The sequence below is a fragment of the Hemiscyllium ocellatum genome, chromosome 10, assembly GCF_020745735.1.
Source record: "Hemiscyllium ocellatum isolate sHemOce1 chromosome 10, sHemOce1.pat.X.cur, whole genome shotgun sequence".
Taxonomy (NCBI): domain Eukaryota; kingdom Metazoa; phylum Chordata; class Chondrichthyes; order Orectolobiformes; family Hemiscylliidae; genus Hemiscyllium; species Hemiscyllium ocellatum.
Genome location: NC_083410.1, coordinates 18,320,542 through 18,335,921, shown reverse-complemented (window position 1 = coordinate 18,335,921; position 15,380 = coordinate 18,320,542). Strand labels below are relative to the sequence as shown.

The 15,380-nt window shown below is 41.6% G+C and overlaps 1 protein-coding gene across 1 annotated transcript in view; it reads right to left on the bottom strand.

Moving 5' to 3' along the window:
* The window catches only part of pld5 (phospholipase D family member 5), a 90,028-nt gene that overhangs the window by 58,855 nt on the left and 15,793 nt on the right, over positions 1-15,380 (bottom strand). The window contains exons 3-5 of the mRNA XM_060830823.1: positions 11,181-11,364; positions 8,708-8,822; positions 3,107-3,234 (exon numbers count right to left, since the gene is read on the bottom strand). Coding sequence (XP_060686806.1) covers positions 3,107-3,234; positions 8,708-8,822; positions 11,181-11,364 — 427 coding nt within the window. The remainder of the gene's footprint in view (positions 1-3,106; positions 3,235-8,707; positions 8,823-11,180; positions 11,365-15,380) is intronic.

Sequence of the window (15,380 nt, the reverse complement as noted above, 5' to 3'; positions counted from 1 at the left end):
TGGGAATGAAAAATAATTCTCCTGGGGGAGTGGAGGGGAAGAGAATGAAAGGTTTGTCACTAATTGTATACTTATTGTATTTAACTGGAAATATGAATTTGAGATTCACTTGTGTGATTGCTCCAAAGACCAGTACAATCTGTCTATCTATCAGAAGTTCTGCAAGTTAGGAATGCACAAACTTGAGCCGCTGTAAATGTTTCCTACCTACATCCTAACTTACACATCGTACTCACCCATCAGCTCTCACTGATCTACATTATCTCCGGGTTCACAGTGCCTTTACTTTAAGATTCTGACCTTTGTTTTCAAATCGCTCCATGATATGGCAAACGTGAACCACAGCAATCTCCACACAATCCTTCCCCCTACCATTCACCAAATCTTGGCGACCTTCTTCGGCCCGCTGACCCTTCCTCACCTTTGTGCTCCTCCAATTCAGGCTTCGTGCATACCCCCAATTTTCATGGTTTGCCATTGGGCTGCAGTCTAGACTCAAAATGCTAGAATTCCATTTCTCTATCTCCCAACTTCTCTCTTCCTTTGAGATGTCCTTTTAAACCTACCCCTATTTTGGTCCCTTCTCAAAATATCTCTGTATGAAATGCTCTTCTGAAGCATGTTAAAGTTACTAGATAAATGCAAGATGTTTCAAAGTTCTGGTTCTGTTTGCCGGGCTGGGAATTTGTGTTGCAGACGTTTTGTCCCGTGTCTAGGTGACATCCTCAGTGCTTGGGAGCCTCCTGTGAAGCACTTCTGTGACCTTTCCTCCGGCATTTGTAGTGGTTTGAATCTGCCGCTTCCGGTTGTCAGTTCCAGCTGTCCGCTGCAATGGCCGGTATATTGGGTCCAGGTCGATGTGCTTATTGATTGAATCTGTGGATGAGTGCCATGCCTCTAGGAATTCCCTGGCTGTTCTCTGTTTGGCTTGTCCTATAATAGTAGTGTTGCCCCAGTCGAATTCATGTTGCTTGTCATCTGCATGTGTGGCTACTAAGGATAGCTGGTCGTGTCGTTTCGTGGCTAGTTGGTGTTCATGGATGCGGATCGTTAGCCGTCTTCCTGTTTGTCCTATGTAGTGTTTTGTGCAGTCCTTGCTTGGGATTTTGTACACTACATTGGTTTTGCTCATGCTGTGTATCGGGCCCTTCGTTCTGATGAGTTGTTGTCCGAGAGTGGCTGTTGGTTTGTGTGCTGTTATGAGTCCTAGTGGTCGCAGTAGTCTGGCTGTCAGTTCGGAACAAGGACATGCCGCAACCCAAAGGACTAGCCACACTACCATTCATCAGGAGCATTTCCGAACTGACAGCCAGACTCCTGCGACCACTAGGACTCATAACAGCACACAAACCAACAGCCATTCTCAGACAACAACTCACCAGGACAAAGGACCCGATACCCAGCATGAACAAAACCAATGTAGTGTACAAAATCCCATGCAAGGACTGCACAAAACACTACATAGGACAAACAGGAAGACAGCTAACGATCCGCATCCATGAACACCAACCAGCCACAAACGACACGACCAGCTATCCTTAGTAGCCACACATGCGGACGACAAGCAACATGAATTCGACTGGGACAACAGTATTATTATATGACAAGCCAAACAGAGAACGGCCAGGGAATTCCTAGAGGCATGGCACTCATCCACAGATTCAATCAATAAGCACATCGACCTGGACCCAATATACCGACCACTACAGCGGACAGCTGGAACTGACAACCGGAAGCGGCAGATTCAAACCACTACAAGTGCCAGAGGAAAGGTCACAGAAGCGCTTCACCGGAGGCTCCCAAGCATTGAGGATGTCACCTAAACAGGGGACGAAACGTTTGCAACACAAATTCCCAGCTCAGTGAACAGAACCACAACAATGAGCGCCCGAGCTACAAATCTTCTCACAAACTTTGAATGTTTTACTGTTTTAGCTTACTCCAATTCAGAATGGAAATCAGCAAACTGTTCCATTTAATGTGTTGAGAAAAATTGTATGTTTCTTAAATCCTTAATAATTGTCTTGTTTCACCTCGGCTTCTTTCTGGCAGAGATTGTAACAAATTAAAACAGACCAGAGTCTCGCCTTTAGACTATTTGAAATATATGGCAATTACCAGAAAAAAACAATAGATTACCAATTTTATAGCTGATTGGATTTGCAGTTAATGCCATCAACAAGAGCATAGATGCATCTATTGTATTAACTAAAGAGAACGGTGGTTATTCTGGAATATTAATTCCAATGATTTATGGCTAGTAACCCACACTAGTCACATCTCCAGTTAAACTGTAAATGGGTCAAAGTTTATTTTTCCCAATGCAAAAAAAACTAAGGTTCAATTCAGAGACTGTGCCTTTGCTAAATAGGAGTCTCCATCCAGCTTCCAGGACACTAAGCATATTACAGTGATCTGGTTTTAGTGCTGCAGTCTCATATACATCTTATTTACAATGGCAGCTGACATAAAAGGGAAAATTGATTTTCATTTCCTATTGCAAGTGCAACATATTTCAACTATGTTCATGTTACAACAGCTCTGGTTTTCTGTGATAAGAAACTTCTGCATCAAATGCATAGACTTAGCAGGGGCTAATTCTGTTCTTTGTAATAGTAAGCTCCACTGGTACTACTCATTGCTCCAGTAATGCCTTAGTCTGGTCCTCTCTTATGTTGCATACTGATCCTGTGTTTTTTTTATGATTAATCATGGTGCTGTGATTGGACTAAACCTGACTCAGCGAGTCACAAACGAATGTCACTCATGCCTAAATACTTTATACCTGCTCGTTCAACTGCAGCAGCCAACTGTATTATTCCTCCAAATTAAATCAGGCAGACCAAACTCAGGTAACTCAATTTGTTTTTCAATCTTTCACTTGAAGCCAGGAGCGACAATACAGTCAATAATTCACCAACACTTGTCCACTCCACACAGCTGCATTGATCATCGAGCAAGTACGTCCTTTGTCTAAAAGTTCTAGTTCAATGCTGACTACACATTTCTGCATGAGCCAATTATTGTTTAATGGGGTGCCGTACACATTTTAAAAAGACTTAAAATATTATATGATTATTTTTATATGAGCCTGGGCATGAATTACCTGCGACAGAGAGCGCCAGTCCATGTGGGCACTGCCAATGTAGATGTGCTTCCTGTCCACCACCCAAAAAGAAGAACGAAGCTCACCGCCAATAATGGGAGTCATATTTATGTATTTCACTAGTGCACCTGGATGTTAAACAGTCAACAACTCAACATTAGCTGCTACTTAATGTGTTCAAACCACACAGTGATGCACAGAATACACAACATTAAGGTCTCTCATCATCAACTGAACAGACTGAGAGTTTGTTGGCAGAGTATGTTATCAATATTATCACATAACTATCCTTTTAAAATTGGGCATGTATGAAATTGAAATACAAGAAGTAGTTGCACTCAAATAAAATCTCATATTATAACCCAATGTTATTGTTAATAGAAAACTAGCTCTTTATTGAATTCTACACTGATAAGGTCAGCAATATGACTTTACTAACACCATTAGCTGTCTAAATATTACTCTGCTCTTACTATGGGGTTGTGTTTAAGTTGACTTATCCCTTTGGCCATGAAGTTTAATCACTGTAAATAAGCCAAGCCCGAAGCCAGCCAGAGTTTAATTGCAGTTTAGTGAAGGAAGTTGTCAAAATGATCAATTTTGGCTCTCGGTCAGACAGGCAAGCATGAAATTTAATAAAAGTAGTGCTAGGGAAACCCAATGGGTCTTGCAGCATGTATGGAGAGAGAAACGTTTTGAGTCCAATGAGTTTTCTTTGGATCCAAATTAAGATGAAATTTAATATAATTCCCTGCACTTAGAAGTAGCAGAGCTGAAGAGTGACATGTGAAATGTGATGACAACATCCAAACCCTTGCATAGACTAGATGCAAAATCTATTGCTTTATTTAAAGAAAAGAGTTGGACAGTATGCATTATTTGGAATTCTGTCCCTTTAAGGCTGAAGGTTTCTCAACAGACCCAGTACTTTTGGCATTTCACATAGGAGGTGACAGGGGATGTTCGGTATGGTCCCTCACACATGGACAGCTGGACAGTAATACCAAGCAAGGAATCATCCAAAATATGTTCCTTTATTTATGCAATAGCTATGCCAGATGCAATGGATGCCTTCTGCAGTAATTTGCTCTTCCTTCGTCTTCTGTATTGCCTTTGGCATTGAAGGGAAGGCTTGTAGAATTGAAGTCGACAACAAAGAAAAACAAAAGTCCATGCAAACCGTTGCAGTGTAAATGAAGCATTATTTGGCATGAGAAAAGTTGAAAGCCATCAACCTGAAATGACTATTCAAGGGATTAAAACCATCAGAGCAATTATAACTCCCAACTGAAACTGGCAGTGTAAATGTAAGCAGAGTGAGTGAATTATGAGCCAGCTGCAGGTTTGAAAGACAAAAGGAGATTTAAGAGAGCAAACACTCCTTACTATAATTGGTGATAGTGATTTTAATGTGAAAACTATATAAAGTGGGCAAGCCAAAGGATGCACAGGGCATCAGAGAATACTGTAAATGAGCAAATAGACAGCACGCCTGCTTCAGGCGATAAGCTGCTTTAAGAATGAAAAAAAAAGCCAAAAAACTTAAATTTATTTAGCACTTTTCATGACCTCAGCATGGTGCCAAGACAATTCATAGCCAGTGAAGTATTTTCATAGTATAGTCATTGTTCTGATGTCAGACACATGGCAGCCAATTTGCAGACAGCAAAGCCCCACAAACAGCACTTACATAAATCGCTGGGTAGTCTTTTCTTGAAGTCATATTGATTGAAGACATGGGTTAAACCAGTTGTAGGAGACTGGATTTGTATACAGGCAGTGAAAAGAGCGTTTCATAAGACAGCCTGTGTTCCAAATGAGAAAGTAACATAGTAGTCTGTTCCTAGGTTCAGTTCCTGGTCTGTTATAAAGTAATCTCAGAGGCAGGCCCTATATTTAGCTTTGATAGGCCTTGTTAGGGATGGTGAATCCGGTCAGCGTTCTCTCCCTTCCTAATGCCTGGGCATGTAGATGTCAAAACAAAAGGAGGGATTTTCACTTGACTGCAATGTTCTCTGTGGACAAAGAGCCCCTGAAGGTTAGGACAGAACCTCATTGTAACCATCAGCATGTTAAGTACTCGAAGGCAACATGCTGACAGGAATTGGGAGAAAGTGAGGATGGTAGATGCTAGAGATCAGAGCTGAAGAAGAGTGGTGCAGGTCAGCCAGCATCTGAGCAGGAGAGTTGACGTTTCGAGCATAAGCCCTTCTTCATTCCTGCTGAGGGGAAAACCTACAAAAGATGGTTGATTCCCATTTCATTTAAGCTGATGGAAAGACATTCCAATATGTTCTGCTAAGTGGCATTTACAAGAAACTAGCCCCATTATCCACATACTGAAAGGTATCGAATGCAGGTAGAACAGTACCCAACCAAGATACCAACACATTCGTGGGAGGAGAAAGAGAAACCTAATGAAAAGAGGAGAAAGGAATGACAAGGAACATCTAATTACCACTGACACTAATCCCTAAGTATATCTCCAACAGGGAACAAGAGAGATTTACAGTTGGCAGATTCATTGGATTTTTACCAAATATAAAATATAAAACTGTAGGAAACTGATAATTAATTAATTAATTGTGAAAACTGTTGTGCTTAGCTTTACCATGCAGAATGCTCAGTAGGAAATATCAGGGAGCATTTCCAAAATAATAACTAGCAGCTGAAGACGTTGCCCTGTGAGATCAAAAGCCATGGCAAAAGGAGGGCAATTATACAGAATGTAATTAACTGCCAATCTGAAGCAATTATAATCCTTAGGTTTCAGAGGAACACGAATGTGTATTAGTTTAGTGATCTTTTGATGGCATTATCATCAATGTGACAAGGGAACTGGCTGTCTGCAAGGGAATTAAATTACAATGGTTCGTTCTCCCTTTATAGGAATTGAGTAGAACATAGTCCTCTTGCGGTTGTCCTTTAGTTCTGACAGCCAGAGAATAAATCTGAGGATGAAGTAAAGGGAGATTTAATTGTGCTGAAGGATTGCAATTAAATGGAGTTCTGGTCAATTCAATTTCTTGTGCAGGGGCTCAGTGGTAACTTTCTCACCTCTGTCAAAAGGTTGAGGATTCATCGAATCCCTACAGTATGGAAGCAGATCATTGGCCCATCAAACCCATTCCAACCCACCAAAGAGCATCTCAATCAGACTCAGTCCATTCCTGTAACTCTGCATTTCTCACAGCTAATTCACCTAGCCTGCACATCCCTGGACACTATGGGCAATTTAGCATGGCCAATCCACCTAACCTTCTTTAGTCTTCAGGAAAAAAACAGAGCAACCTGGTGGAAACCCACACAGACATGGGAAGAATGTACTAACTCCATACAGATAGTCACCCAGGAGTGGAATCAAACCCAAGTCCCCTGGCACTGTGAGGCAGCAGTGTTAACCACCGAGCTACAGTGCTGATTCAAGTTTGATTTCAGGGACTTAGGCAATAAATCTAGCCTGCCACTTTGGTGCACTGCTGCATTATCAGATGGACTCTCTTTCTGATGCACAACTGTATTAAACTGAGGTTCCATCTGCCCTCAGGCTCTGGATCCTATTTCACTATTTCAAAGAAGAGTAAGGGAACGCTTCATCAATGTGGAGTTTGCACATTCTCCCCGTGTCTGCGTGGGTTTCCTCTGGGTGCTCCAGTTTCCTCTCAGTCCAAAGATGCGCAGGTCACGTGAATTGGCCATGCTAAATTGTCCGTAGTGTTAGGTGCAATAGTCAGAGGGAAATGGGACTGGGTGGGTTGCGCTTCAGAGGGTTGGTGTGGACTTGTTGGGCTGAAGGGCCTGTTTCCACACTGGAGGGAATCTAAGCTAATCTCTAAAGAATTATCTAGACATTATCACATAGCTTCTTTGGGGATTCAGTGTATAACTAGGTTGCCACAGCTGCTATGTTACATGATTTCATTTAAAATAAAAGTGCTCTAGGACATCTTAAGACCCCGAGAACATATAAATGCAAATTTTTCCATTCTCTTATTGTTTAAGTCTTTCAAAGAACTTAAATTTTAATTTGGTGGAAATGAATATTGGCAAGATTTTCCACTCATTGACAGTATAATCAACATTACAAGTTATCAGCTCCAACAACTTGTTACATGCCTTTTCTCTGTGGTCATTATAATTGGTAGTTAAGAAATAGGCTTTCAAAATCTTAAAATAAATATTTCAGAGTCAGTTTCATAGAAAACCCACAAGTAAAATTAATTGTCCAATCAAAGTGTCCCTCTGATATGAAGGATGTTGTGAAACTTGCATGTGTTCAGAAAAGATTTAAGGATGTTGCCAAAGTTAGAGGATTTGAGTTATAGGGAGAGGCTGAATAGGTTGGGGCTATTTTCCCTGGAGCATCAGAGGCTGAGGGGTGACCTTAGAGGTTTATAAAATCATGAGGGGCATGGATAGGATAAATAGACAAGGTCTTTTCTTCAGGGTTAGGTGGGGGTTCAAAAATAGATGGCATAGGTTTAAGGCAAGAAGGGAAAGATATTAAAAAAAGACCTAAGGGGCAACCTTTTCACAGAAAGGGTGGTGAGTGTATGGAATGAGCTTCCAGAGGAAGTGGTGGAGGCTAGCACAATTACAACATTTAAAAGGCATGATTATGGGTATATGAATAGGAAGGAATTACAGGGATATGGGCCAAGTGCTGGCAAATGGGACTAGGTTAATTTAGGATATCTGGTCGGCATGGACGAGTTGAACAGAAGGTTCTGTTTCCATGCTGCACATCTCTATGACTCTAATATCCACTCTATTCCTTATTTAAAGTCATAGAGATTTAACAGCACAGAAGCAGGTCCTTTGGCCCATTAGCTGTGTGCTGGTTAAAAACAAACATCTAACTACTCTAATCCCATCTTCCACCACTTGACCTATAGCTGTGTATGCCTTGGCATCACAAGTGCACATCTGAATACTACTTAAATGTTATGAGGGTTTCTACCTCTCCCAACCTTACAGGCAGTGAGTTCTGGATTCCCACTGTCCTGAGTGAAAACATTTTCCTCACATCCCCTCTGAACCTCTTGTCCTTTATCTCAAATACGTGTCTCTATGTTCACAAAGGGGAGGCAATGGTTCATCCCACATACACACACGTAAACAATTCCAAGTCTCAATTACCCTACTGAGGGGTTCCAATCTCTCTTGGCCTCTCCATATTCTTCTGCTTTCTTCATCACTCACGGCCAAAGTTACTATACTGGGGAAAACCGCAAATCAATTTAGGATTAAAATTAGCCCTCACAGCTTTCCCATTGAAGAACCTCAACTCCATTGGAAATCTGAATATGTTTTTGAGAAGAGTATTTAATGATGTTCCTGACTGAGGAGCTTAGTAGCCAACAAACCGAATGCAGCAATAGTCTAGTGGGATATTACTAGAGGCCAAGGTTGCATGGTAACAGTTGATAGGTAGTTGTAATTATTAGCTCTGAAGAGGAAGCATATTGGACTTGAAACATTAACTCTTTCTCCACAGATGTCATCAGACCCACTGAGCTTCTCCAGCCCTTTCTGATTTTATTATTATTCACTGATGGACCACTTGGTTATCCACAATTTTAGGGCAAATTTTTTACTTACCGTTAACTTTCAGATTTGTCGCTTCCTGGGATCCAAATTGGAATTTATTAATCGGGATTCTCAGGCCTATGTTACGAGTCTTCAAGTCCTGCAGCTTCTCAAATATCTTCTCACCCTGGCAAATGTCATTTATAGATTTTAGAAAAAACACAAATAGCATTTCCAAATCTCAAAGAAACATTTTGTTTTCACTTCTGTTTGTCAAAGCATAATTTTCCAGTATCATTCATATTTGCATATTTTTGTCCACCAAACCGGCCGAATGTATCTGGGTTCCTTTTGGGTGGCCTGATGCCCTTACAAATCCAATCATGTTGCCCAGCCAAAGTCGTGGGCTGTGTCCTAAACTCATTCTGACAAATGTACAAGTAGTTACACAGTAGCAGCTGCCATAGTGGTCAATACTTGTAAACTGTTTACAAACTTGGTCCTTCTTAATGTAGACCCAGAATGATAAATTGCTGTTCAAAAAAGACAATTGTAACAGCCATTAGTAGATGCCAGCTTTCTGCATGGGGAGGACTGAGCTTATTTGCCAGGCTTCAGAAACAACCCCCACAGCTATCAAATCATGGTGGAAATGAAGCCACAAATACCTTATCATGTCAATCTGTGAGTTTAGAGTATTATAAGTATTGTCATTACATTTAGCAGCCTACATATGTAACTGTATAAACCTAACGTAGTAAAGATATTCTATTTAAAACAATGTTGGTAGAACAACATCTCCACTTCTGACCTTTCAAACCCACAAGCCCTATTCTCAGAAGGACAAGGGCAGCAAGTGCATGGAGACACCACGCCCACAAAAATCTCTTCGAGCTCACACACCTGATTTGAAAATATGTCTGCAAATGTGTTGCTGGTCAAAGCACAGCAGGTTAGGCAGCATCTCAGGAATAGAGAATTCGACGTTTCGAGCATAAGCCCTTCATCAGGAACGTCGAATTCTCTATTCCTGAGATGCTGCCTAACCTGCTGTGCTTTGACCAGCAACACATTTGCAGCTGTGATCTCCAGCATCTGCAGACCTCATTTTTTACTCGAAGATTTTTACTTGAAAATATGTCACCATTCCTTCATTTAATGGGTCAAAAATGATAGAACGAACACACACACACACACACACACACACACACACCTCAAAGGCAGTTCACCACCACCTTCTCTAGGGAAATTAAAAAGGAATTATTACTATTTGGCTTGATTTTGCAAACGTGACTTTTATTAATATTTTGTCTCGGTTTCTATATGGAACATATGAACATGGCTAGGGTATTCAGCCTCATAAGCCTGCCCCAACACTGACAGACATCATGGCTAATCCACGTCCCCTCCTCAATACTTAGCCCTGTCGTCTAACCTGGAAGCAGTAAGACATAGGGATCATTGGTAATTCTGGAGTCAATTCTCTTTCGAGGGACGGAAGTGAAAGGATGCATATAATCAGCTGGGATTGGGAAGTGCGTATGTTTCACTTGTGGAAACTTGACTTGTCAGGCCATTAAACTATAAAACCATCTAAAGGAGCCCAGAATTGTAACAGCATGCTACCTGATTAAAGGACAGCTGATGTGATTAATTGACTCTGCCAATAATGTTGCATGTGCTGACCATGTAACTACTGTTGATTGTCACAAAAACCCATCTGGTTCATTCATGTCCTCTGGGGAAGGAAATCTGCCATCCTTACCTGATCTGGCCCATGTGTGACTCCAGACCAAAGCGATGTCTTTGGCTAAAATGCCTTCTAGGTAATAAACACAGACCCACAGCAATGGGCCTGTAGTAATAGCAGTGGGGAGAGTGTCATACACCAGATGGACACTTCCTCCTGTTGCAGAGCTACAAGGAGATACCCATTAACTTGTGCCTTCATACAAGTGCCAGATGCTCCCTGATTCACAGTGAACATGAACTAGTCAATTCTCTGTACAGAGAACATTAATTTTCCACATCATTACTTTCAAAGTAAGACAGCTGTAAGGCTCTGCCTCAGAAACTAACAGATTCAGGTCTCACTTTGGAGACATGAGCACATGCTCTCAGCTGACATTTCAACGTAGTTCTGGAGATTGCTGTATCATCACAAGAAACAAGATGCCATTTGACTCTTAATTTGTACCTGCCTAATTTAATTTTGAGTCTATATCATTAAAGTATGAGTTGATAATCAGTGCATATTTTGAAAAAAAAAATAGATACCAGTGGTTTTTTAGGTCTCCTGTGGGCTGAGAAATATCAGGTTTTATTCCAATGCTTGTTTATCTAACACATAATATGATTATTTAATTTGCAGGTAATCAGATTTCCTTTAAAAAGTCATCTTTTGATATTGGAGCAACACTAACCTCACAGAATTCAGGGTTTACTGATTGCTATTACATTCTATGGTTCAGAAATATATCATCTTCCACAAATTGTGAGAAGCAAATTTTCTGCCTCTACTCACTGACTCAATTGAGTCTCTTACCCAGTGACTTAGCGAATGGTTTTGTTCCAGATCACCATGTTTTAGAGCCCACTTGGAAGAGACAATATCAACACTGTGCAATGCTGCATCCAGCAACTCGGTCCAGCCCTGGAACAAGGAAATGTGCTTTGTGTTGTTGTCAGTATTGTCCAGCCCATCTGGAATATTTTCAACAAGATGAACCCTGGAGAAAAATACATGATTTTCATTTAAGATTCAAGAAAGAATACTTATTTTGCACTTATCTGGGGAATACAAAAATCAAAATCCCAATCTCATTTCAGCTGCTCATAAATAATTGGAAATGAATCATTGGGTGCATCATCCCTTAACATTAAGATCAACCTACCCTGAGCCACGCACATTACTATCAGATAATATATCAATGTATAAGTCATTCAACATCAGTAATAGGGTAAAAAGCAGTCATATAGAACATATCCTTTTATTCTTCTAGATTTGAAATTGTGGACTGAATGGGAAAAGAACTGTTTTATAAACAAGGATTTTGAAAGGAATTGTTGCACTTTTAGAAAGCAAGTTACTGAAACTCATTGTAAGCTGTGTTTGTTCAAACAGTGAGGGAGGATATTTGAAAATGGGCCAGACCCAGGGGTATGTACAGAGTGAGATTTGGCAACTTACAGGATTGGTTTGTAAAGCTGTGATCAGTTGTGGAATACAAACACCATCATCCTAACAACAGCTATCTAATTGGTTTCTGAGTAGTTGAAAAACTTGTGGGTGTGAACAATATCAGCAGAAGCCTTTGGACTGCTGCAAAGGGAGATGGTGTGTCTTTCACTTCAGTAAAATACCTAAAACCTGAGGACAGCCTGTTTATTTTCCCTCACCAGTGGCTGTAAGCTGTGGCCTTTATCCAGTATCTAAGAGATTTTAGTCATCAATGTTTCAATTGCTTGTGTCTCCTGTATAGAACTGAACAGAACCTGGAGAAAAGAGATTGAAGGAGAGAGGAAAAAAAAACTGCAGATGCCAGAAATCTGAAACAAAAACAGAAATTGCTGGAGAAACTTTGCTCTCTCTCTCTCTCCACAAATGGTGTCAGACATCCTGAGTTAATATTTCAGGCCCAGGGTCTGAAGGAGAGTCACTGGACCAAAACATTAATTTCGCCTCCCTCTCGACAGATGCTGCTAGACCTGCTGAGTGTCACCAGCAATTTCTGCTCTTGCTGAAGGAGAGAAATTCCTGGCAAGGAGAAGGATCAGGAGCCATTAATTGGATTCCCCAACAGAGACAAAATAAAATTGCTGTTATCTATTTTGGATTGTGTTTGTGTGCGTGCACTGGTATATGCGGGGGGCAGTAGAGTGGGGTTGGAGCTTTAACTGTTAGAGCTGTGTGTCGACAGTTTATAGCTGGTTATCCTGTGTTAGCAATAAATAGTAGTTTTTCTTAAATATAAAGACCTGGTCTGTGTTTTCTGTTAGCTTGCGTCTATCTGACGGGTAAATTGGGGAGTTTGCATACTTTGTTAACATTTTTAACATTTCAAACAACTCTGGGAATAGTAGGGCTTGCTCTTCAATACACTATCCCACTGAGGCATGACATCCTGTATAGTGCAAAGCCACTTGCTCCTGAAAAGTGGAGGGCTAGGACTAGAGTCAGCATCTGAGGACTGATACAGAGAAGAAAAACGTTTGAAGTTACAACACTAACAGCATCCTGTATTCTACAGAATGAGCTGTAATTGCAATTGGAACTAAGTAGCAATGACCAATTTTAACCAGTAGGAAGTGAGCAGGAGAGTTGTTTTGTAACCTCTCCTGTTCCACCACAGGGACTTAACTGACCATTTCCCACCTGCTCTTCTGAATTTCTGACTCTGACACCCATCCAAAGTTGGTTTCACCCATGTATATTATCAGGTGCTCACCATTATTTTGCCAAATGATCCAAACGGGAAGCAGCTATGAATCTTCTTCACTGGGCTGATCTGAGCAGGAGCAGATGGAGAATGCAAAAGGTTCATTTGCTTTTAGAAACACCTTTTGTGGCACCAGAAGCTGCGGCAGTTCTCCTAGATCACCATTTGGAAGAAAAGCAAGGGAGAACTAGCCAGTGTTCTGGCCAATATTTTACCTTCAAATCAATAGTATTAAAGCTGAGACAAATCTGGTTATCACCACATTACTATTGGTGGGAATTTGCTGTGTACAAATTGGCTTCCACATTTTTACTCTTTCAGGAGATGTGAGCATCAGTGGCCAGACCAGCAATTACAAACATATACGTGAACATACGATTCAAAGACAGAAGGAGGCCGTTCAGCCCGCCAAGCCAGCTTCACCATTCAATAAGGTCAGGCTGGTCTGTTTGTCTTCTGAATTCCAAATATCCATATCTACCAAATTCCATATCTCCCTCTGAAAACCTTGGATTCCCCTGTCTAACAAGAACCTATTTGCCTCTGTCGTAAAATTATTCTATGACTATCTCCAGCAACTTTGGAGACTGACAAAGTAACACAACCCTCTGATAGAGAGCAACACTTTCCTGACACATCTGTCCTCAAGGAGTGACCCTTAACTTCAAGTGTCACCTGGTTCAGGACTGATCCATAAGTGTCAGCATCCTTTCCACATCTGCCTTCTCAAGAATGTTGTACATTTCAATCAGTTCATTCCCCTCTCTTCTATACTCCAGAGTAAACAAGCCCAGCCTGTTCAAATTTTTCCCCATTAAACAACTTACTCATTCCAGATGAATAAACCTCCTCTGAATGAATTTACATCCTTCCTTAATACTGCACACAGTATTCAAGATGTGGTCTCGCCATTGCCATGTATAACTGATGCATAACATAATTACTTTTATGATCAACTCCTCTCATAATAAAGGATAGCAGCCCATTAGCCTTCTCGCCCACCCAGAATCAAATGAACTTCCTTCTGAAGGTGCTGCAGTCTTGGGGTGGAGGGAGACTCACAGTGCTGTTGAGAACAAAGTTCCAGGAATTTGACTCTGTGACGGTAAAGGATTTGCGATATAGTTGCATGGAGGGACGGTGAGTGGCTTGCAGGGGAATGTTCAGGTTTTTGTACTCCCTTCGACCTGCTTCCCTTGCTTTTCTGGCTAGAAATTTCCTATACTATGTATGTTACAGTAATGGCCACACTTTAAAAGCACTTCCACACCTGTAATGGACCGTGCGATGTTCAAAGGCCACAGAGGGGTGCTATAGAAATGCAGGTCGTTCAGTTTCTCAGGCCAGGTGCTGCAATCTGCCTACTCCCCGATTGGGTTCCCTCACATGAGCAGCATGGCAACCCAGACTAGGGAGTCTGCCAACGGAATTAAAGGAACACTCAGGAGATTTTTTACAAAATTAGATTCCCTAGTGTGTTAACAGGCCCTTTGGCCCAATAAGCCCACACCGACCGTTCGAAGAGTAACCCACCCAGACCCATTTCCCTCTGACTGATGCACCTAGCAGTATGGGTAATTTAGCACGGCCAATTCACCTGACCTGCACATCTTTGGACTGTGGGAGGAAACCAGAGCAAACCCACACAGACACGGAGAGAATGTGCAAACTCCACACAGACAGTCACCCGAGGCTGGAATTGAACCTAGGACCCTGGTGCTGTGAGGCAGCAGTGCTAACCACCGAGTAACCATGCAGCCCACCATTGCTCAGCTCTCATTCTGGAGCAGCAGCTGACTGTCTAATTCCAATCTCTGCTCACCTCCACAAAAACAGTCAGGGATAAAATCAGCGATAAGACCTCTAGCTGAATTTTAGAAACAATGATAAATAATCAGGCTGTTGTGATTGTTTAATGGTGTAAAAGCTACTTTTTTGAGCGATGGGGGGTGGGGGAGGGAGGCGGGGGGTGCCTGTAGTCTCAGTCTTGGCAATGGAGCTCACAGGTTACATTTCATGCCTGTTTGGATAATTGCATTATTCAGGCGCATTGCCAATCTATAAATCTAATCTGGCAGGCTCTACAGTCAGATTCATTAGCATTGTTCACACAGCAGCACGATTCACTTAATAAGGAGGGCTTTCTTTACACGAGCACAAGTCTTTTAGAGCCATCAGTCTGCAGATATGAGCCTTGGGTTTTGAATCCAGAGTGTGGCAGATGGGACTCCCACTAACAGATTCACAACTGTCCCGTTACGCCCCCCTCCTGCAGGCAGCTCCACTGGGACATTTCAAACAGACTC